Source organism: Archocentrus centrarchus, unplaced genomic scaffold (assembly GCF_007364275.1).
Source record: "Archocentrus centrarchus isolate MPI-CPG fArcCen1 unplaced genomic scaffold, fArcCen1 scaffold_26_ctg1, whole genome shotgun sequence".
Taxonomy (NCBI): Eukaryota; Metazoa; Chordata; class Actinopteri; order Cichliformes; family Cichlidae; genus Archocentrus; species Archocentrus centrarchus.
In genome coordinates, this window is record NW_022060256.1 from 4,987,870 (window position 1) to 5,010,864 (window position 22,995).

A 22,995-nucleotide genomic window follows, 5' to 3' on the forward strand; every position below is an offset into this window, starting at 1 on the left:
CGGTCACCGCTCTCACCAGTTACAGAGAAGAGAGCAGTGACCAAACCTGAGTGTTTCAATCACATGTAGCGTTTTTGTCTTTTATTCAACAACCAAACTTCACGTCAAGAGAGCTCAGTTACATATTCAGGAAATACTTAATGCGGATTTGAGTCAGAAGCTCAGACTTCACACTGCTCTAAACTCTCAGATTCACACAGTGTTTCCTTGGATTCGTGTGATGTCAGAGAGAGAGGACGTCCCTAACACATGCTGATGATGCAGGCCTGGTCTGCTCTGTGCCTGACGTCTGGGTTCAACACGGCGACGGTGAAAACACTTGGCTCGAGATTTTAAAAACGAGACTTTGCAAACCAATGACTGAATCCATCTTTTCTACACAGTCTATGCTTTTTGAGCTCAGGAGCCCCGCCCACCTGATGGTCAAACCTCCTGTTTGCAACAGACAGCCAATCAGAAGAAAGCTGGCCTAAAGAGGGAGGGGCTAACCAAGAGGCTGCAAAGCTAGCCTAGAGTCCGAGAATAAAAATACAGTACGACACATGATTAATGCCCAAATAAATAATTTCCAAATACAGAAATACGAAACTATCAAGAATCAAAACTGCACGCAGGATTTCAGGTTCCTGTCATTTAGTCACATCGTGGTTTCTTTGCTAGTATGGCAGCAATCCGGTTAAGTGATGACGGAGAATTCCATTTCCAGGTCCAAACTGTCACCTGATCAATATGCCGCAATGCTGTGTACCTGATTGTTTTAACCGATCCCACTCAAAAAAAAAAAAAAACACTCAGCTGTCATTTTACCGATGAGAAAGACAAGCGGAAATAGCTGCAGTTGATAAGGTACGTTACAATCATCTTTAACAGTCGTCGGTTCTGCCATTGCTGTTTATTTAGGAGCGTTTGGACCCGGAAATGACGTCAGACTTAAAGACCGGATTTAAGCATCTGAGTAACTTTTTGTCTTTATTTATAAATATATGAAAAACACGCCCAAACCCAAACCCACACACATGCAAACCTGTGACGTCAAGTGTTGTGCATCACACTGTAAAACACCAACACTGAACGGCAGCACTGATGTGTTTTAACGTTGACTGTAAATACGGGTACAGTGAATACTGCACTGTTAAGGCAGCACTGCACACAGACACCTCTGAGGTTTGGATTAATTGGATTAAAGTCCAAGAGTTTGCAGCCAAGAACAGGAAACTGTGGTTGAAATTGATCCTGGGAGGGTCTGCTCTTTAGTCTGAAGAGTTTCCTTCTGACTAAAACTATTAAAGACAAACTTTTCCTCCTTCCTCTGTCTTCATCTTTGTAAAAATACAAAACCAGTCAGTGGTTGGCCTGACTCCAGCCTCTGTGGGGTCAGACTGGATTCTGGGTGTTTCTGTGGTACACCCTTTCCCACATCACCGTCCTGCAGATGCAGAAGAAATCCCACAGGTTGCAGAGGACGCCGCGGTCGAACGGGTTCTCCTCGTCTCTGCAGGTCTTCAGGTATGAAATCCTGTGACGGGACATGAACTCCCAGGTGGTGCAGTTGATGGAGATCAGGTACAGGTGACAGCCCAGCAGCACCACCACAACCACGGAGAAAACCCCGACTACGCACAGCGCTGCCAGCAGAAAGCCGTTCACCCTGAACCACAGCTCCCACGTAACAGCGGGAGAAATGCCCGACCTGAAACACACAGAAAAAAACATTTCATAAAAGCAAACAGATCGCCATTTAAATCACCATCTGTTTGGTCTTTAACAGGAATTACTGATAAGAAAGACAGCTGGATTAAATCATCGCTGCTTTGGCCCATAATTTGCTGATAAGAAAACTAAACATAATTTAGCGAGATTAAATTATCAGTTTGGTTGTTGACAGGATCTGCTGATAAGAAAACAAGCTGTGTTCTTGCCCTGAATATTGACTAGCAGGTATAAAGTGCATGCATGTTCAAACACTGCTTGATTTTTCATCATACAGTGCAGAAGGCAATGCTGAAGTGCCAAAGACTGCAGTTCCTCTAATGTCCACTTGAGGCAGCTTCAGTTTAAATAAACAGTCTGGCTTCTACGCTCTACAGGGACTGACTTCTTTTCATAAAAGTCATTGTGACTTTCTTTAGGCTTAAAGTGAGGGGCGTACCCACTTTAACTGACAGGTGCAGCAACCACAGACCACATAAAAGATTGCTGTAGCCACGGTGAGGTCACCCGTTGGTTTTGGACTCCATATTTTGAAGCTGAAGTGAGCATATTTGGGCGAGAGGGTTGAGTGCCAAGTGATCAACTTGCTGACTGTTGCATTGCACAGCCATACGTGCTCCTGCTAATTAGAGCTCAGTAACAGACTAATAAAATACTAGATTAGATTAAATGCTCCAAAAGCAGAAACAAGGTCAAAATGTTCAGTTCAGAGGTCTAACAGAGAGCTAACTGCTACACACACCTGTCAATCAAAGTGGACCCGCTTCAGTATCCATATGGATAAAACAAACATCATTCCCCATTCTGCTGTTCCAAAGAGGGGGGAATTATCCACAAAGGCAGCAACCATTTTTTTGTTTATTTCTGCTGTTGGACATTTTAACGTGGCAGCCAATGGGGAGCTGTAGCTGCAAGCCAACTGCTTCTAGTCCAGATGTGGTCACCAACATGGTGGTGACCAAAAAAAAAGCTAACGACGAGTCTTCAAAGTGCAGAGCGAGTGATGTCACAGTGCCACTTCCAACTTTTATATACAGTCTATGTATTCTCCATGATGGGAGGCCTGCGAGCCTGTAAGCACTAACAGCTTCTTTTTCAGAGGATGGGGAGAGCATACACAGTCGGTCCGAGGATAAACACGGATGTTTGATCTGTTATAACACTGAGTAAATGTAACATGTTACTTCACTTTGACAGACTATTTAAAAATATTACATTTTTGACAGGGTAACCAGTTACTTTAAACCCTCTAATAATTTAACACACAATCAGAAACAGAACAATGTTCAGCTCCTTTTCCTTCTCACCAATTCAACTAATTACAGGCAGATTTCAGATTTTATGTAGGTGGGAATGATGGCTGTTTAGCAGCCATGCTGCTAGCTGTCTGCATGCCAACACTTCCTGTACTCAGAAATTTATAAACTGTAAGCTGTCATGTTTTTTTTTCCCATATTAAGAAGCATTATTCATCCTTCTATATCCAGGGCAACACTGATTTCAATAAATATCATGAAAATGTTGTTGAAAACTTTGATTTCTCCACATTATACCCAGTTTTTCTCTTTTGTTGTACTGTGTACGAGTCCCTGTGGCTCAGCTGATGATCTTCGGATGTACTCAGTGAGGTTTATTGCCACAGAGATGATTTCGACCTCTGCGTGTGCACATAAAGCTCTGCTCCACAGCGGTGCCTTCAAATGCAAGGTTGCACAATCGAACCTTAAAATGAGGACGACTTGAACTTTCAAAGCGTACTTAAGCAACCTGTTACAGATCATTCTTACACAATTTAAGCAGTCAGTTCAGTGATATTCTCCTAGAGTCATGAGTTACCTAATTCTGTCTAAAGATAAAGCTGCAGAGCAGGGTACACTGAGCACACGATACGTTTTCACTGAGTCACTGCTGGAAGGCAAACTGAGGGCACAAATATTCCCAGCAGATAAGGACTTTTATCTTAGAGGCTGGAGACGGGGTGGGGGCGTTCAGCAGACATACAGAGCGACACGAAGAGCCCAGAGCAGGGTGAGCAGCTGCACCAGCAAGTAGATTATGAACCAGCGGTGGTTCCTCTCTCCCACACAGTTCTCAATCCACGGGCAGTGGTGGTCGAAGCGACGCACGCAGCGTTTACACGTCTGGCAGTGCTTCGCTCTCATTGGCTGCTGCTTGACACACAAAGAGAAAAGAAATAAAGGTGCTGTTATTGGGAAAAGTTCCACTCTCCAGGAGTTTAGACAGTTTATTCTTTGTTTAATCCCATCAAAAGAGCCAGAGAAACTTAAATCAAGAGCTGCACAGATCAGTTGACTGAAAGAAAAATCAATCTGCAACTATTTCTAAAATGAAATCAGCAAACAGGCTCGCAGACACCAGCTCAGGCCTGCAAGCCCATTTGTTAGACTGTGAAAGTGTCTGATAAGGTAACATTAGCTACACCACACTGCCAACAGTATTCACTTATCTGCCTTCACACACATGAACCTGAGTAACATCCATCCTTAATCCATACAGTTTATTATGTGGGCCCACCCTTTGCAGCTATAACAGCTTCAACTCTTCTGGGAAGTCTTTCCACAGGTTTAGGAGTGTTTATGGGAATTTCTGACCATTCTTCCAGAAGCACATCTGTGAGGTCAGACACTGATGTTGGAGAGAAGGCCTGGCTCACAGTCTCCGCTCTAATCCATCCCAAAGGTGTTCTATCAGGCTGAGGTCAGGACTCTGTGCAGGCCAGTCAAGTTCTTCCACACCAAACTGGCTCATCCATGTCTTTATGGAGCTGCTTTGTGCACTGGTGTGCAGTCATGTTGGAACAGGAAGGGGCCATCCCCAAACTGTTCCCACAGAGTTGGGAGCATCAAACTGTCCCAAATGTCTTGGTCTGCTGAAGCATTCAGAGTTCCTTTGACTGGAACTAAGGGGCCGATCCCAACTCCTGAAAAACACCCCCACACCATAACCCCCCCCCTCCACCAAACTCTACACAATGCAGTCAGACAGGTACCGTTCCCCTGGCAACCACCAAACTCAGACTCCTCCCTCAGATTGGCAGATGGAGAAGTGTGATTCATCCCTCCAGAGAACACGTCTCCACTGCTCTAGAGTCCAGTGGCGGCGTGCTTTACACCACTGCATCAACACTTTACACCACTGCATCAACACTTTACACCACTGCATCAACGCTTTACACCACTGCATCAACACTCTGCATTGAGCTTGGTGATGGAAGGCTTGGATGCAGCTGCCATGGAAACCCATTCATGAAGCTCTCTCTGTTCTTGAGCTGATCTGAAGGTCACATGAAGGTTGGAGGTCTGTAGTGATTGACTCTGCAGAAAGTTGGTGACCTCTGTGCACTATGACCCTCAGCATCCTCTGACCCCACTCTGTGATTTTACGTGGCCTACCACTTCATGGCTGAGCTGCTGTTGTTCCCAATCGCTTCCACTTTGTTATAATCCCACTAACAGCTGACTGTGGAATATTTAGCAGTGACTGGACTTGTTGCACAGGTATCATCCTATCACGGTACCACGCTGGGATTCACTGAGCTCCTGAGAGCGACCCATTCTTTCACTGATGTTGGTAGAAGCAGTCTGCATGCCTAGGTGCTGGTTTATACACCTGTGACTGGAAGTGACTGGAACACCTGGATTCAGTGATCTGGATTGTGAGTGAATACCTTTGGCAGGATAGTGCATTGGGATTGGCTGAGCTCAACATAAAGGAAAAGTTGCAGGCATCAGAAGCCTTTAAACAAACGTGTGTTTGTGGCCCTGAATATTGACTGGCAGACACAAAAACATGTTTACAGCCTGGTATGAAAAACTGTGGACAGTTTTTTGTTCACTTTTAACTTAAAGTTGGAGGTATTAGAGGCTTTGATTGACAGGTGTGCCAACTACAGGCCATATAAAAGATGGATGTAGCCACAGTGACATCACCCATTAGATTTTCACACTTTAAAGCTTCAAGTTCTGTTTGAGTAGGGGGGTCAGAAAGGAGCTCGTGTCAAACTTGATGAGCTGGCAGCAGCTGCTTACCTGCAGCAGGCAGTATCCACAGCGCCGCAAACGGGGGGTTGATGACTGAGGGATCATCGCCTCCATTTCTTCATTTGGACCCTGAGCGCCCTGCGTAACACAAACTGATCGGTCAGTCGGTCAAAGTGTCACACAAATACACACGCTGTGGCCTTTTAGCAAGTTAGTGCAGGCTTTAGTCAGTTTTCTGATAAGATACCTGCTGACGTCCCCACAGCAGAGGAAAGGTTTCACCTCTAACCTGCAGGCAGCTACTGGTCACCACCACTTATGAACTCCACCTTCCACAAACTGTTTTAATGCTCAAGGATCTACGCTGTAATCTGAGGCTTTTTTATTTAAACTCACCTTAACAGAGTCGGTGAGCACAAAACCGGGGTCCATCAGCGAGACGGCAAAATATAACAGCACCGAGAGAATGACCAGCAGGAAGAAGAGAGCTGGCAGCAGCAGCTCTCCCTGCTCCTCACACCTCCGCAAACCTACACACACACACACACACACACACACACACACACACACACACACACACACACACACACACACACACACACACACACACACACACACACACACACACACAGACACAGTGCAGCCAGGCAAATTATTGGACTTATTTAGGTATACTCTTTGGTCATTTACTTTAAGTAAAATCTTATTTTAACAGCTTCTTCTAAGGCCACTGTAGGAACTTCAGAATTTCTACATATTTTTGTTTAACTGAGTTATATATAAAAAGGATACAGAGCTGGAGGAGCATAGATAAGATTTGTTCATATTTGTTAGAAAACTGAGGGGAAAAAAACAATAAATATACTAGAAAAAAGTAGAATATTCTCCAAGATTTAAGTAGAAACTGTACGAGAAAAAAAAACTCACAAATTTTTAACAAAAAATTTCTTATTCTTTGAGACTCCAGAGTCACAAGTTGATTTAAAAAAATGGAAAAAATACTTTTTTCCCTCCATTTTAGCTTTATTTTTAAATAACTGACAGAAACCCTGAAGTCCTGCAGACATTCGTGGTTCCAGTAGAATAAAAGCCTGGAGCATCACAGGATCAGCACAGCTGTTTTTAATATCAGGGCTATTATTACTATTAGCGATAATCACCAGGGCATTAAAAGATCACTGATTTTTTTAAGCAAGTGACAATAATTACAATCAGTGATTTTATCCCCATTTTGGGGGTCATGGGGGGGTCGGGGGGGCTTATAGAGAATCAAACTCAGTGAATATTTCCTTACAGAATATATTAATACTCATGAGAAAGTTCAAACAAGGTCACAGTTTACTTGTAATAAATGTACAAGTAATACAAAACAATACATTTTTGTCTGGGGGCTAAAAACTGTATCAATGTGACAAAAATTTCTCTAAGGGTCAATACTGAATCCCTCGACATCCCATAATCACTACAGAACAATTTACAGTCTATTTTTCAAGAAATAAATTGCAAAATATGCAAAGGGTCATTTTTGCCTTTTTTTAGGGGGGGGGGGGGGGGGGGGGGGGGCTCAGAGTAAACTACATCCATGTTCAAGGTATTTCTGTTACCAGTGATCATTAACCTAGAACAGAGCAGGACAGGGTTTCTGCAATTAAGCAAAATGTGTGAAAATTCACTATTTTGACCATTTTGAGAGGCCCTGTGGGGGCCCCAGATATTCAAGCAGAACACCAAGCTTAACTTTTCCTCTCTGACCCCCCAATAAATGTTTCTGCCAAATTTCAGAAAAATTCACCAAACGGTTTCTGTGTGATTTCCATTGGCCATGGAGCGTATCGTGCACGAAAATGGATGACATTAGACTAAAAGGAATCTTGTTTTATGGGCTCATATGACTGTACTTTAATGTCACTATAGATCAGATATTTAATACTTTATTATTTAAATATTTAAAATAAAAATACAGAGTTTGGGCAGGGGGCAGTCTTCAAATATTTAATTCTAATATTTATAAATAACATTACCTATAAATATTAATACTTAAATATCAATATTTGAGTTTGAGATGAAGTAATACATTAAAAAAAAACATCAAATTAAAGTGGTAAATTTACAAGTAAATATAAATATTCTGTCAGACGTTTAAAGTCACAAAAGGTGAGGAAAAAATATTGTTTTTAAAGAATCAAATCTCTTCAATTTGCAGCTTTTCATTTTAAAATTTCTCCTGTCAACTCAGAGTATTTATCATAGTTTATTTTATTTAAAAAATTGTTAGTTTATTTATCTTTGTGTTTTTAAATGGAAGAAAAAAAAGCTACAGATAAATGCAGTATGGTTAAAACGTACACCATTTCCCTCATAAAAGACAGTGAAATAAAATATCAAAGCCCAAAAAATACACAAGTAAATTAAAAATCCCTCAAATTTTACCCAAACACCTCCCAGCTCCGTCCCAGCTCTGCAGCTCACCGCTAACTGGTCCCAGTCTGAGAGACTTACTGGTGTTGTGCAGGAACAGAATGACGGTTATGATCCAGGTGAGCAGGGTGTGTGCGACCCGGACCAGAAAGCCGCTCCGGAACACGTTCTGCACCATTTTAATCACAGCACCTGTCACCTGTCAGCCCTATACAACCAGCTAACAGGGTTAGCTCTACCAAAATAAACACATATACAAAAAAAAAGACCGAAAAGCTTTGAAATAAACCAGAAAACAAATTCGGGAATTTAGAAAATAATTTGGAGTCGATTACAGGAGTAAAAACGCATTAAACATAAATAAATGCATCTTTCTTCTGCTTTCATTTTGCTCACTCCATAGACAAGGTTCAATCTGTCTACTTCCTTGTTTCCTTACGGCAGCCTGCGTGGGACAAATCGCGCGGACTAACAATACGTAAAAAAGTGTAATGGTAATTGTAAATTAAAAAAAAATTTTTTTGTAATGGTAATTGTAATAGATGCTGTTGCGTCAACTACTGTGACGTAACAGCACGCTTTATTTAAAAAAATCCTTTCTGGTTTTAAATATTCCTTTTTTATTGATGTAGAAATAAAACGCCGTATTAAACTGTGACGTAAATAGACTTTTTTTTTTTTTAGTTAGAAAGATTGACCAAAATGTCTGTTTCACTAGCGCACAGGTATTTCACTCACACCGTGTACTGAGTAATTTATTTCTCAGAGCAGAGTTTAACCAGGAGCAGCTTCTAGAAACGTCCCGAAGCTTCTGGGAAACAGCTGATTATCGGAAACGTCAGGAACCGTTAGTGTCACATGATTAATGAGTCACTCGCTTTAAAAAGAAATAAGACTTAGTAGGAGGTTAGAGCAACATTTTTTTTTCTTTGAGTTACTTTTTTGTTTGAGTTACATAATGAAACTCTTACCTAAGTCCCAAATCCCCCCTGCTGTGCGCCATTAAACAGGTAAACCACAGCATATGAAGCTTTACACAACTCCAATCTTTCTTACTTTCTGATTTTTAAAACATGAGATAGGATGCAGGACGGGACCGGATGCATAAGGGAACACTTAAAACATAAACACTGGTATAAACTTTGCAGTGATTGTGAGCATGTGGGCGTGTGTGCCGCTCTGCTCAGTTCCAAAGACAGAAACAAGAGAAACAAAACACTGATGACTGATAAATAAAGATATGTGTACATAAACAGCAAGAGTCGTGACCCGCTCCTCACTTCTTCCGTCCAAGCAGCCAGACCTCTGGGTCAGTCATCTCGAGCAGTCGTTCTCCAGCTTTCTGAAGGTCTTTCAAAGTGCTGCTTTGGACATTGGCTGCTTTTTCAGTCCAGTCCTTCTATCTGACCATTTTCAGAGGAATGTTTTTTTTTTGCTGAACCATTTAAACACTGACCTGTGACTCAATCAAGCATTAAAGGGATGAAACAGTGTTGTGTGGGAAACAGACGGGGAGGAAAGGTATGCCAATTACACAAGAACTGGACTGAAAATCAGTGGAAGCAGGTCTGAAAGAGTGATGGATCCAAATGTGAAAACTGAAATTGAAATCATTGTCAGAGAGGTCAGGGGAGCAGTACAACAGTGAGTCTACAGGTGCCTGTAAAACACGGTGGAGGCTCTGTCACGGTTTGGGGCATCTTAGCCAATGATGATGGAGACCTGGTTGAAACCGATGGAATTATGAACACTATATGTAATTGTCTTGTTTCTGTACGTTCCACACGCCTATTTTTGAAAATAAAGAAATGAATTACAAAGCGCTTCACCAAAACATGAACAGTTTTTCTGGAATAATGTAACATGGGATCCCTCAGGAAGGATCCCAAGGCTGAAGTGACCCGGAAGTACCTGCAGCCACAGCTGAATTCCCTACAGGACCAACTTTAGCTGAGGATGCACTGAACTGTTTATGAGAGGAGGAGATTCCAAATACTTCCAGAAACATTCCTGAGAAAACCTAATAAACCACACCCTAAGCTTGAATTGTGAGGTCAAGGAAAGGTAATTAGGAAAAGGAAGTAGGAGGTAACTTTTTGGACCATTTGCTCTGATCATGGCTGCCCCGCATGCGCGCACACACACACACACACACACACACACTCTCTTCAGGGTCACTTCACTCTGTAAATGTAACTCCTGATTGTAGTCATTGTATATCTTTGTGCAGCAGGGGTTATGTCACATTAAACACCAAATACAACAGAAGTGGAACAGACTCAGTTCCTATTTTGGGTGCAATTAAAAAAAAAAAACAAAACAAAACACAGTTATTGCATTATGATCTGAGTATTACAGATGTGTCACCTCAGCCACACGTAGCTTCAGAAAGCCCCACTTCTGTTTTGGTCACGTGTGGTCAGCAGACCGGCACAGGGGAAGACCTGCCAACAAATATGTGGGAGCACCAAACCTCAGTGCAGACTGGTTTATCGTTCGGGCCTTTCAGCCTTTTGGAGCTCCTGTGTGTGAGTTTCAGTGCAAAAGACAACCAACGAAGAGCGTTTATGATAGTTTCAATTTATTTGCATCAAAAATGGTCCATTAAAACACCAAATCTGCATTGACATGACATTTAGAGGCTTTCTAGCATTGATTAAAGTGCATTATGCTGCCTGTCTTCATGTTCAGAATACACACGTTCTTTGAAATGAAGAAAAAAAACCCCCAAAGCCCTAAAACCTGAGGTGAACATTAAATAACATTCATTTAAAACAAAAATCTAAACACATTAACGATCTGAGGTGTTCGTACAGTTATTTTTCCCTAAACCTCGCTTCCGACTTTTCACCAAACTATCTGTAGTGTTCAACATTAAGGCTGATTAACAGTTGCACATTTGGCTCTTAATTATTCCTCGTCTCTTCTCTAAATAAAAATATAAATATAGGTTGGGTGGAAATAAATACTGCGGTCACTCATTCATTCAGGGGTGGAGGGAAGTTAAGTGTGCAAAAGAATCCACCCATCTGGAATATCATAATTCCCTTCAGTGCATTTTAATGCTTTATCAACCAGGATTTAAGGACAAATATTTGGTCCCCACTTCACATACAGTCACCATTCAGTTCCTCTTCCAACATAATAGCAGCAGTAACGACAGCTCAGAGTCCATATCCTCCACATCGCTGTGTCCTTTCATCAGCTGACATTCACAGAATGAAACGGCTCCATGAACCTCCGGAGGGGCCCCAAGGCCCCTGGGGGGATTCTTAGCATGAGCCTTCGGAGAGTGGGGAGGGGAGTCTCACCGCGAGGTCACTCCCAGCTGTGTCTTCAGGTGCTCGTACACCACGTAGCTGATGCTCACAGCGGGGATGACTTTGAGGAAGTTGGGGGCCAGGCCTCTGTAGAGCCCTGTGGGCCCCTCGTTCTGCAGGATCTGCCTGAAGAGGCCGGACATGGTCACCTGATGCTGCTGGCCGCCCTCCACCACAGCTGAAAGGATTAAAAAAAATATCAAAGGTTACAACTGCAAGTATTTAAAAGTATTATGTCTCCAAGTGCCTCGCAATAAATCGATAGTTTAGTTTTTCAGTTTCTAAATGCCTGAGAAGGTCAGACTGTCACTGATGAAGGCTCAGAAGCATTTCAGGACTGGAACCCTCACCTTGCGCCTGCATGCGGGTTCGGATGAGAGCCAGGGGGTAACTGGCGAGCTGGCCGCAGGTGCTGGAGACGGTGCCGCAGGCCAGCAGGACGAACACACCGGGGTCTGTGCCGTGGGTGCTGTACTGCTGGAGGTAGGCGTTTTTCAGCGTCTATGGAGAGAGAGGAAAAGGTCAGTTTAGACTCACTCTGCATTTTTATTTTGAGGCAGTTCTGAAAATATCCAAACCAAACCTACGGTTGATTCCAAGCTCACAAAGGAGTGCAAGACTAAAGCTTCAAGCTCACCTCGTACACGGCGAGGTCGATGCCTGCGTAGGGGACGATGCCCAGCATGTTGGGGATGTATCCTTTATAAAACGCTCCCAGACCTTCTCGCCTGAAGATCTTCTTGGCGCAGTCTGTAATACCAGCGTACTGGCCGGTCTGTCTCAGGGCGAGACGGGTTTTAAGCACCTGGAACAGATTCAGTAAAGATAAATGTCAGATTTGTTCGACTGTACAGTCCTGATAGAGGCGTCATAACTCCACAGGAAGGATCTAATTAAAGAGATAATCACCTCCATGGGGTAGATTGTGCTCTGGGCGATCACTCCCGCCAAAGACCCTGCAACGAATCGCTCCAGGATGCTCAGAGTCTCCTTATCGCTGCCAATTAAATGCTTGATCTGGAGAAGCCAGTTGAGAAAGAACAGATTAGCAAATGACATCAAGAACGCAGCGCTTAATTCGTTAAACTCATCCCTCGTTAAACCCGCCGTACCTGCTCGTAAGCCATGAACTTGAGGGCTGATTCGGGGGCGATTTTGAGGACGTTCACTCCATTTCCTCGCCACAAGGACCTCGTACCACCTTCTTTGATCATCTGCATGAGCCCGCTCATGATGCACATGTTGTTGGTTCGGGATCCATAAACCTGAGGGAGGAAGAAGATTCAGAAATGAAACATCTTAAATTTTTGGATGACCTCGGCATGGTGCCATGTGGGTCATCATGTTTTCACCGAATCTAAGCCAACAGGGTGAGTTTTGTTTAACCAACCACCAGGGAAACAAGCGTATAAAATCTAATCGATAGGACAAAGTCTCCTGTGCACTTGGCAGCCGACGCACATCGTGGAACGATGACACAGATTTCGAATACGGGGAGGCAGACCTCAGATGACGGCGTGTACTATGAAGCCCAGGGTGTGATGGCCGTTTGAGAGCCGTGATTGGTCACAGCCTGGACTTTAGCCCCTCACTCTTACATACCTTCTATTAAACGTTAACTTGCTTACGGCCGTTAGGAATTGCTCAAGCGCCCGTTACCTTTGTACCATCTGCAGTTTCAAAACATAATGGCCTCAATTCTCAGTTCTAATCGGCTAATGTTTAACATGATGCATTTCATACCTCAGTGGACACTCAAGCTGCCTGAAAGCTTGAGACCAACAAGCTCTACAAGTTCCTCTACATGAGCTTCAGCGGCGTAAAATGTTTGAAGTCTGATTCGGTCATCTTACCTGCATCATGACTTTGAGTCGGTCTAAGGGGGCGGTGCAGGTCCTCGAAACAGCTCCCGCTCCTCCACCTGCAACCAGATGCCTCCACCACATCCCAGTCTGCTTCTCCTCAATGGTGAAGTCATCAGGGACCATGAGGTTCTCCCCAACATCGAATATCTGACCAGAAGATGGAAAAAACAGTTAGATGAGCAGCAGATTTACTGAAGTGCAACAAAGAAAACCTGAGAGGTCATCCTGGTTTGGCAGCTCACAGAAACGTCTCCCTGTTCCTACACGTTTTAAACATGAGAATACGGACATGACCGAGTGGAGGTCAGTTTCTCCACTCCTCAATGTTTTATGCATTCGTCTCCAGGTGTAGATTAGAGCTTCCATCATTAACCCAACATGCAGCGAAAACTCGGCACATGTAAACGTTTCTCTCGTATGTGGCACGTGATGGAGTCGTGTGTGACAGAGCACATACATATCAGACCCCCCCCGCCCCAAAGGTCACACTGAATGTCAGAGTGCAGGGGTTGTTTTCAAAGAAGACATGCTGAATAAAGTTATAGGTCAGGGATCTGTCTAAGACCTGCACTTTTCCTTTTTAAACAAACATTCTTCCCTTATCCTCCAGCTCTGACAGACTCTGTGGTCCTGAGTTTAATGTCTACAGCAGAGCCAGTGTGCAGTTTGACACCTGACCTAACTTTCTGCACCCTCAAAGGATCCAGCAGCACATTTGTGCTCAGCTTGGAAGGTTGGCGTGAGTCACAGGAGAGTCTGCTGGTCTCATTAGCTCTGAAATTACTTGTACAGCACTCGAGATCAGAATGTCCTCCTGCGGGAGCTGTGCTACATTACAGCTCCAGTCTGCACCTGCTCTGACTGCTGCTGCTGCTCTCCTTTACATAACAGCAGCGAGACAAATCCCTCCAACATAATCCTGCAGGAAAGCGCCTAGTTCCTTTCATGGCCTAATAGAGCTTAATTACTGACGCACGTCTTGTGTCGATAGCTTTTCTGGGAATTTGCTCTTCAGTGACCCGTTTATTCCAGACAGCTCGCAGCTCTCTGACCTTTGATATGTTTCAGTTTAGGCTATATAGTTATTGCACACGAAGACTGACTGAAAATGGGACATCTGAAGAGTTACACAACAGCAGAATCTCCTGCTTCTCTTTCATGAAGTTAATTTAGTCACATTAATGGTTTGGCTCCTCCCTGTTTGGGCTGTGATGGTCAAAGCAGAAGATTTGTTCCCTTTTTGGGCAAAACTTGTGGTTTCAGTGCAGAGTACTAACCGTGGAGTGTTTCCAGTACAGGATGATCTCAGGAATGCTCTCCGTCTTCTCCACCACGGCACATTTGCTCCAATCTTTACTGCTGATGGTTATCATCCCATTCTTATCCATGCTTTAAAAATAAATAAATAAAATCAGTGAGATGTTGAGCCTTTTAAATCTAAAATCCCAAAGATTACAGATATTAAATATTTTTACCTCTTAAGGACTTTTTCTGCATGCTGCAGAGAAATATGCACACCGAGGTCACGGAGAGACTGCATGAACTCTTTGGGGTCAACGCGGCCTTTAAAAGGAAGCAAAGGCAGGCTGTGAGACACAATCCTTCACACTCAGAGTGAAACACGAAACCACACGAGGAGTTTCACATGTGAAACAAAAGCATACTCCTTCCAGCTGACGCCACATACCTGCATTCTTCCTGTCGAGACTCTTCACCACGAGCTTCAGGTCTTTCTCGTAGTCTTGTAGATAGTGAACAAACTCCTCGAAGTCCAGCTGCCCGTCCGAGCCGTTTTCTTCCCTTTGTAATATTTTCTGTGAAGGCAAAATAAAACCAGAGTCAGAGAGAAGAATTTGAATCATCTCATTTAAAGAAGCCGATCCACTGAGTCAGCTTCATGGAGGTGGAATTTTGCATTTGTATGCGGTTGAGCCAACTCCCCTGACACAGTTTAATAGTGACTTATGAAGCAAGTACAGCAGGTTCAGAATGTACCCTGTACCTAATATCTGCCAAATAACCATAAACCATCCTGGAGCCTCACTGCAGATTTTAAGGACACCCCCAGCTTGAGTTTCATTACCCAAAGGGCACATCATGACCCAGGCCGTGAGCCTCTTGACTTTCTTGAATGACATGCTTCTCTTAGACCTGAGGGGTATTAGCTAGTAACACCCTTTGCAGTGAACTGCAGGCTGACCCAGCCAACCGCGTTAATCCATGTCTAGGATGAATCCTGCGGAGCTAAAATAAGACAGGAATATGCTGCTCTCACTGACTGATACCGCCTGACCTGCTGCCCAGACCGCCTGCAGGCATATGACTGAAACTGATACCCCATCTGCAGATATCTGCAGCTTGCACTCAACTCCCTGCAGGAGTGCATCATCAACGCTGCTAACAGGGCCGTTTTGTACCACTTCATAAAAGTCTGAAATGCCAAGGACAGAAACTGCTGCAGCCTTTGCATCACCTCAATTAAATGACGTTTAGAACACAGTTATGGGCAAACCCTAAGAAGCCTCAGTCTTTAACCCCGTTATTGTTTCCAACAATTTATTTTTGCTGTCAGTTACCACCGTCACATTGCCACGAGTGCATGAAATTAAAAAAACAGAAAGGTCAGTGGTGTGTGAGCATTCTTATGATTACAGAGGCACCATGAGTCATAGTTTTGTGCAATCCGTCTGCACAAAAAAAGCCCTCAGTTTCAAGGTTGCACAATTAATGAGCTCTCTCGTCCTCTTTAGACTGGTTCCCTGATTTCCTTCAGGTCTTTTAAACAGTCGCTTTCTAGCTACGGATACGATTTATGCTTTATGCTATTTAATCACGGGTGTGCAAATTAAGCCCTAACAATGCTTTGTGTGAATACAAATCAAGCGAGTTGCGTATAGAGTATGAAACCGGCTTCCAGCTTCCCTCGCTCCCTGGAAGCGCATGGTCGGAATTCCTTTTTAGGGTGGAATTTCCTCCTCCAGCCGGCGCCGGTAATCTTTTCAAGTTTAGAGAAACGACCTTCAATTAACAGGTGTTCGCTACTTTTCAAGGTCACTTAGGTTAAATTCAGATATTATGTAAAAATACAGGAAAATATATTAAGAAAAAAACCCAGAATCTTCTCTTCGCAAACTTTCTCAAAACCGGCGTTTTTGCGGCCTAGCCGTGAGGCTTTCTACTACTGCGCGCTAATCTTTCCGGTGGCCGGAAAAAAGGATTTATGACGCTCAGACTGATCAGTCTTAAAAAGTAGGTTATTCTATCTGTGTTAGTTAACTTTGAGACATTTTTTTTCCTACCTCTCGCCATCGTTGGTAGGCTGAAAACTCCTGGGACGGCAGGAACACGCTGAGCTTGTTAAAAAGAGACTTCAGCTCCGACGGAAGTCCGTTAGACTCGAAATATTCCACTTCGATCGGGTCCGAGTTAGACACGGGGACGTAAAGGCACAGACCGAGCATATTTAGCTGCGGATAAATCAGAAAAACTACAATAAATAAATAAATATCACACCGCAGTGTCTCCCCTGCTCGGGATATTAATGAATGCCGGTAAGAAAGCACCGGCTACTAAAGAACTTAAAAAGGCCACGCCTCTTCCAGGAATAGGCACGCAATTGGCTGTTATGTCCCTCCCCTACCAGAACATAACGTAATTTTACTACGGACCAATAGCTGGGGCGGCCCATTGATGGGCTCGACTCGGTCCCGCCTTTCTTTTTGCGTGAGAGGCTGAGGGAAATTGACCAATCCCGTCTGTGGTTTCTGTCTCAACTTGAAATATTAACCAATCCTGTGCTGCCTTTCAAATGTGGCGGCCACGGGGTTTACTTTACCGCCCATGTGCAAGAGGCTGCATAAAATAAAATAAAATAAAATAAAATAAAAAAATAAAAATAAAAAATAAAATAAAATAAAATAAAATATGAGCAATTTATTAAATTAATTTTAATATAATACATCGCTAAAACCAGAAAGAAATTTAATAATAATTTGATTTTATTTGAATAAATCAATAAAAGAAGCATCAGTATAAAGAGTCAATAAAAATAAAAGCTTAACACTGGGCTAGACCATGCAAAGAAAATATAATAATAATAATAACAACAGTAAAAACAATCTACATATAGAATGTTGTATTGTACCAATAAGAAAAAATTAACTCTTTATTTGTATAGAATATTTCAATTGAATTTAATCAGTGATACAGTGATAAAGAGATAAATAAAACAATTTAAGGTAGATAGTTTGATTGTATTATACAGTATGTTTATTTAATGTTATTATACACTGAATAAATTATACACGTACAGTCAAGGCTATTCAAATGATGACATCACAATATTTTACACAAAGTTGTTTAAATATGTTAACTTTGAATAAAAAATGTTTAAAATGGCTCAGGCTGTGTGTTGTTCAGTATGATTTCAAAGAAGAGTGAGTTTGATAAAATGAAGCTCTCAGTCTTTTCCCACAGTTGACAAAACAGTTGTTTTTGTTCCTTATCACAGATGCTGATGAGCTAGTTAAAGCTCCGCTGAGGCGGGCAGAGCTTTGTTTTTCTTCTTTTCTCCATAAACAATGGTCTTATGACCCCTCAGAGTTATCTTATGACCCTTTGCAGGAGGCCTGAGTCCTATAGGCTTCAAACGATTGGCTTAAACTCCATACACAAAGTAAACTGGCTTTATCTCCAGCTACTCCTACAGTAGAAAGCTGTTTAGACATCGCTGCATATTGACTCCATTAACTGATACTGGAACTTTTACTTTAATGCAGAGCCTGAGTGTCTCTGCAGCTCACCCCCTCAGTCTTATTCTTTATTTCCGTCCCTCATGTGTTATTCCCTGTTCTGCAGAACATGTTACATCACTGTTTTTGGCCTGTGGTTGGTTAGATTTTTTTAAAGCCTGTCCTCCGAGTCAAACAAGCTGCTGGCCAATGAAGGTTGGAGAAAATAAACCACAACAAGGACGAGCGCCAAAAGCCAAAAAAGGAGCTGAAGTAACGCCAAGAGTGACCAGCTGAACCCTGGAGGATGAGGCAGTCAGCTGACACACACAAGCACACACACACACACACTGACACACTCCTCTGCATGTGGCCAAACTATCAATCAGTGCAAAGGTCGCAGTTTTGATGCAGACAGCTTTCCACCACTTTTTAAATCGGTTTAAGTTTGACCTCTACCTGCATGAGTGTTTGCTGATATCAGGACTACATCTATAGCCAGATAGATGGCTATGAATATGTGAACACAGTATTTTCTTGGTTCTCTAACTTTGGTCAGCTGTATGTGTTTGTCTGACCTGTGGTGTGAAGTCACTTTTCAAGCTGTTCTTATTTAACTTCTTTTTCCATATTTCTATTTTTATTTTTATTTTTTTTTACTTCTGTAAACACAGAACTGATTCACCAAAAAGCTCTAATTTTGTTTTTTTTAGAGCCTGGCTCTGTTGGAGGTTACTTCCTGCTAAAAGGAAGAACTTCCTCTCCACTGTCACCCAGTGCTTGCTAACAGGAGATGGCCTGATTGTTGACTTTTGACTTACTGACTCAAAATTCAGAGAAAATAACTAAAAATTTAGACTTATGGATGGCAAAAAATGTTATTTTTTCAGTAATGGAAACAAGCTTTCATACAAAGGACATTTTAGCCAATCATCCAAACATGTTTTATTACAGGAAGAACATGCAAACTCCACAGAAAGCTGCCAGCTGACCTGCAGTAAGTGAGTGCAGCACTCATGGAGGATGAGTCCCATGAGCTTATTTAGTGCATCAAAGTAAAAGAGTGATGGTTAATTTTAAGGTCTGCACAATATCACTTCAGTAAATTCTATATTACCATTAAAAAGCTCACAAGGAATGACCCAGATTTAAGTACTTGTACATTTACATCATGAGATCAAACTTTTTATTGATCACATTAAACATGTGCAGAAAGTATCTAAACCTCCAAACCTGCTATCAATTGAATGCAGCCATTGAAAGTAATCAGGACATTATTTTCACGCTGGTGGGGGCTTCCTGAGCCTCTTGATCCACAGCTGACATGTGAGTTTACAGTTATTTTGTGTATCAAGTTTTCCGCTGTTCTGTTCCCACCGTTAATCCTTCTGTCCAGATCGGTTTCCCTCTTGCAGCCACGTACGGCTGCAGCTGCACACGCCTTAAACTTCTAATATTAGCAGCGGCAGTCACAGGAACATCGAGCTGCCTGGAGATGTTCCTGCAGCCTTTAACTTTACCCTGCTCTGCATTTCTCTGCTTGCCCTGGTTCATGTATTTTGCTCAGCGACGGTGCCGCCTCATGCTTTTTTCAGTTTGATCAAACTAAAAGTAGAGGCCTTGCATTTATTTGGATTATATTGTTTCCTTCTTTCATGTTTGGTCTCAGTACTGGCAGGGCCATAATAGCTGCAGATCACCTGTTTGAAGTGTAAAATTGCTCTGTGTCCAAAAGTAAAATCCTCCACATCAGTGAGTCTGTCCCACTTAACTTCATCAGTTTTTTAAAGTTTACCCACTTATATTGAGTTGGCTCTACTTTTTGCCTGCATACTGAAGAGTCCATCCATCCATCCATCCATCCATTTCTGCTGCTCGTCATCTTTGCTGAGACGATGAGCAGCAGAAATGAATATCCCCTCCTCCAGCGGGGGGACACCGAGGCGTTCCCATGCCAGCTGAAAGATGTAATCCCTCCAGATGTATTCTGTCCTGGGTCTCCTCCCGGTAGAATATCCCCAGAACACTTCACCTCTGAGGCGTCCAGAAGGTTTAAAGGTCAGAGGCTCGAACCACATCAGCCTGTTTTGATGTGGCGGAGCTGCAGCTCTACTCTGAGCTCCTTACCTGATCTCTGAGGGTAATATAATAATTTGTTGCTGAAGTACAGAACGATAGTAAAAGCAAAGACTCATGGGACTGTTTACGGTTAACAAACCATTGGTTTAGTGATGCTGTCGTCATTATTTGACTTACTTGTGTTAAGACTTTGGCTCTGGTGGATGTGTGATGTGGTTTGCAGTGTTTGTGTGGCAGCAGTGTTGACGGGGCGCCCGGTCGAGTTTTTGATCAAATGTTAATAAAACGTGTGTCCAGGAAGTTTCCTCAACACATGATGTAAATACTGGGTACAAGTACTCTGAGCTTCCTTAAAGAAAATCAGACCATTCATAGTGAAATATGACGAGTTTACTCATTTTACAATTTTCTAAACAAAGGTTGCTTAAAGTGCTTTTAACTTAAAGTGCTTTTATTTTGACAAGCAAGTTCATGTGCCTAAATCTGCTCAAGTTGAAGCAACAATACATTTTAAATGAAAGCCAACTTATCAAATGTTAGGGCCTCATGCAGAGGACAGATGCAGCTACAGCCCCACTATTAGTGAAAAAATGCAAAGCTTGAAAATGAATGCAGGGTTACTTCTTAGACATAATAATGGCTGTGTCTGTATAAAACAATAATTAGGAGCGACAATAACAATCAGGCTTTTATGCACACATGTTTTGCATGTAGCTCTGAGGTTCATGAACACGTCAGTTAAAGTTTACTGTGAGCACAAACACATCACGGCGCCCGCTGCTGTTGGCTCACCTGCGTCACACGGCAGCAGGTAAAAACCCGTCTGTGGCAAACAGGCACTTTGACCCGCAGGGCTGCACAAACAGTTCGTATCTGACAGGAACAAAACAGTGACAGGTGAGGGGGACGTTTAATCATCGGTGACTGGGAAACCACAGGGCGGGACAACGCCATAATCTGCTGTCGTCTTCCTTGGAAAAACGTTTTGCAGTTTCATTGCTGTGCTTTTATTGCTCTGTTCCTCTGATCCTTATCACATTCCCATTAAATCCCCAAATTACAACCTCAGTTCAAATAAAGAGGAAACATGGTGTCCTTTATAAATGATGCCATTCATACAGTCATGTGGAAAAGGACACCCCCTTTAAATTCTAAGGTTTTAAACATCAGGACATTAAAAAAAACAGAAGATATCACACAGTGTCATATTTATTTAACAAAAACAAAGCAAACACGCACAAGCTGTGTGTGAAACTACGTACAGCCTGTGATTCAGCAGCTTAACCACCTCCAGCAGCAATAACTTGAAGCAGTCATTTTCTCACATGTCTGTGGAGGAATTTTAGCCCACTCGTCTGTCCCCCCACAGCATTTCAGTCAGGTTCAGGTGTGGATTTCAGCCATCGTGTTGTAGATTTTCTGATGTGTTTGGGGTCACTGGTGGTTTCTCAGATACTTAAGAGTGAATGGGAGGCAGAGCCTTCAGCTTTCAGGCCCTGGGAGTTTCTTCCTGTTAAAAGGGAGTTTTTCCTTGGCTTCGCATTTGTGAGATAAGTATCAACATGATGTAATACGGCAGCATGGTGGAACAGTGGGTAGCACTGTTGCCTCACAGCTAGAAGGCCTGGGTTCTAATCCACCTCGGCCCGGGCCTCTCTGTGTGGAGTTTGCATGTTCTCCCCGTGTCTGCGTGGGTTTCCTCCCACAGTCCAAAGACATGCAGTTAGGTTTGTTGGCCCTGCAACAGGCTGGTGACCTGACTAAATACCCTGCCTCTTACCCTGTGACAGCTGGGATAGACTCCAGCCACATGCTGCAGCATGTGAGCCACATGCTGCTTGGGAACACAAGTTTAGATTTTTGACCCTGAGGAGACAGTTAGCCTGAGGTCCAGGTATTTTATTTTCCTTTAATAAGCTCCACAATGTTCAAAGAACTACGTTTCTCTGTACTTCTCTATCACACGGTAACTCATACTTACTGCTCTGCCTGGCAGCTCAATCTTTAACTCATTTCTACTGCACACATTTAACAGAGACGTTTTAGAGACGGGCTGGATTTGTGTCAGCTCTGTGCTGCCCTCTGCTGGCTGACTGCAGGTACGCGTGTATGACCTGTAATCTGCAGTCGGCGCACATCAGCAGGTAAGTAAGTCCTGACTTTGATTTAACGCATTTTCAAATAAACGGAAAATAATAAACCAAAACAAGAAGCGGAGCATAAAAATGTTCCTCGGCTTTAAAGCTTCTCCTTTGGGCAAATTTTATTTGAACCCAGTGAACTTTATTTAAAACTCCCAAAGTCTGCAAAGAGCCCACAGCTCGTTATCAGGGAGTTTTTAAAATGTGCACATCCAAGCAAAACCTTTTAGATCTGCACGATGTTTGGCTCATTTATTCTCTTACAGAGATTTTTTTTGCCACTCAAATAAAACCAGAGTACTAAATATTATCTGCAAAATCTCCTTAAAGTGTAGAAAGTGTGAACGCCAGTGCTGTAAGCCCATCCAGCCAAAGGGAAACTACAAATCTGAGGGGCTGTGAAATGATTACTGAGAATAATGGAAAAATCAGGTGCATAAAAGGTGCACAAATCTTTGTTGATTTTTTGGACATTTCTGTATTTATACATGCATTTTTTTTTCTTTTTACTATTATTATTTTTCTTTTTCTTTTTTGCAATTTGGGAAAATAGAAGAGAAGCCGGTGACTAGAGGATTAAATTAAACCACGACAAATTAGTGGGTGCTAATCGGTATGTAAATGATAAAAACAACTTTTGAAATAATATATAGCAAATGTAAATTTAATGTATTAAATTCTTCCCCATGAAATAGATTGTGCGAATTTGAACCGCATGGTGGAGCTGTTTC

General features: G+C 42.7%; 2 protein-coding genes across 3 annotated transcripts; both read right to left on the reverse strand.

Annotated features, from left to right (window-relative positions):
- Positions 1-915: 915 nt before the first annotated feature.
- Positions 916-8,550, reverse strand: zdhhc12a (zDHHC palmitoyltransferase 12a). 2 transcript variants are annotated; one of them, XM_030723558.1, is made up of 5 exons: positions 8,211-8,550; positions 6,108-6,241; positions 5,760-5,849; positions 3,712-3,878; positions 916-1,690 (listed from the first exon to the last, which is right to left on the reverse strand). In XM_030723558.1, exons 1-5 carry the CDS (start codon positions 8,305-8,307, stop codon positions 1,375-1,377), a joined length of 804 nt encoding a protein of 267 aa, XP_030579418.1. In that variant the 5' UTR covers positions 8,308-8,550; the 3' UTR covers positions 916-1,374. The 2 variants fall into 2 exon arrangements, with proteins under 2 accessions (XP_030579418.1, XP_030579417.1); XM_030723557.1 differs by having other exon boundaries at positions 3,712-3,881.
- A 2,568-nt stretch (positions 8,551-11,118) lies between these two features.
- slc25a25a (solute carrier family 25 member 25a) lies at positions 11,119-16,775 on the reverse strand. Its single transcript, XM_030723500.1, has 10 exons — positions 16,614-16,775; positions 15,002-15,128; positions 14,790-14,877; positions 14,592-14,703; positions 13,303-13,461; positions 12,562-12,714; positions 12,359-12,466; positions 12,087-12,254; positions 11,800-11,950; positions 11,119-11,627 (listed from the first exon to the last, which is right to left on the reverse strand). Exons 1-10 carry the CDS (start codon positions 16,773-16,775, stop codon positions 11,437-11,439), a joined length of 1,419 nt encoding a protein of 472 aa, XP_030579360.1. The 3' UTR covers positions 11,119-11,436.
- Positions 16,776-22,995: the final 6,220 nt, after the last annotated feature.

What these genes read in the sequence shown, in the direction of transcription:
- zdhhc12a (XM_030723557.1), bottom strand. Translation starts at nt 8,307, where the DNA reads ATGGTGCAGAACGTGTTCCGGAGCGGCTTTCTGGTCCGGGTCGCACAC. An exon ending in TCTGTTCCTGCACAACACCA is followed by an intron (nt 6,242 to 8,210) that starts GTAAGTCTCTCA and finishes GTGTGTGTGTAG; the next exon opens with GTTTGCGGAGGTGTGAGGAG. An exon ending in TGGGCTCTTCGTGTCGCTCT is followed by an intron (nt 1,691 to 3,711) that starts GTATGTCTGCTG and finishes TGTGTGTTTCAG; the next exon opens with GTCGGGCATTTCTCCCGCTG.
- slc25a25a (XM_030723500.1), bottom strand. Translation starts at nt 16,775, where the DNA reads ATGCTCGGTCTGTGCCTTTACGTCCCCGTGTCTAACTCGGACCCGATC. An exon ending in GCACAATCTACCCCATGGAG is followed by an intron (nt 12,255 to 12,358) that starts GTGATTATCTCT and finishes AATCTGTTCCAG; the next exon opens with GTGCTTAAAACCCGTCTCGC. An exon ending in AACCCGCATGCAGGCGCAAG is followed by an intron (nt 11,628 to 11,799) that starts GTGAGGGTTCCA and finishes TAATCCTTTCAG; the next exon opens with CTGTGGTGGAGGGCGGCCAG.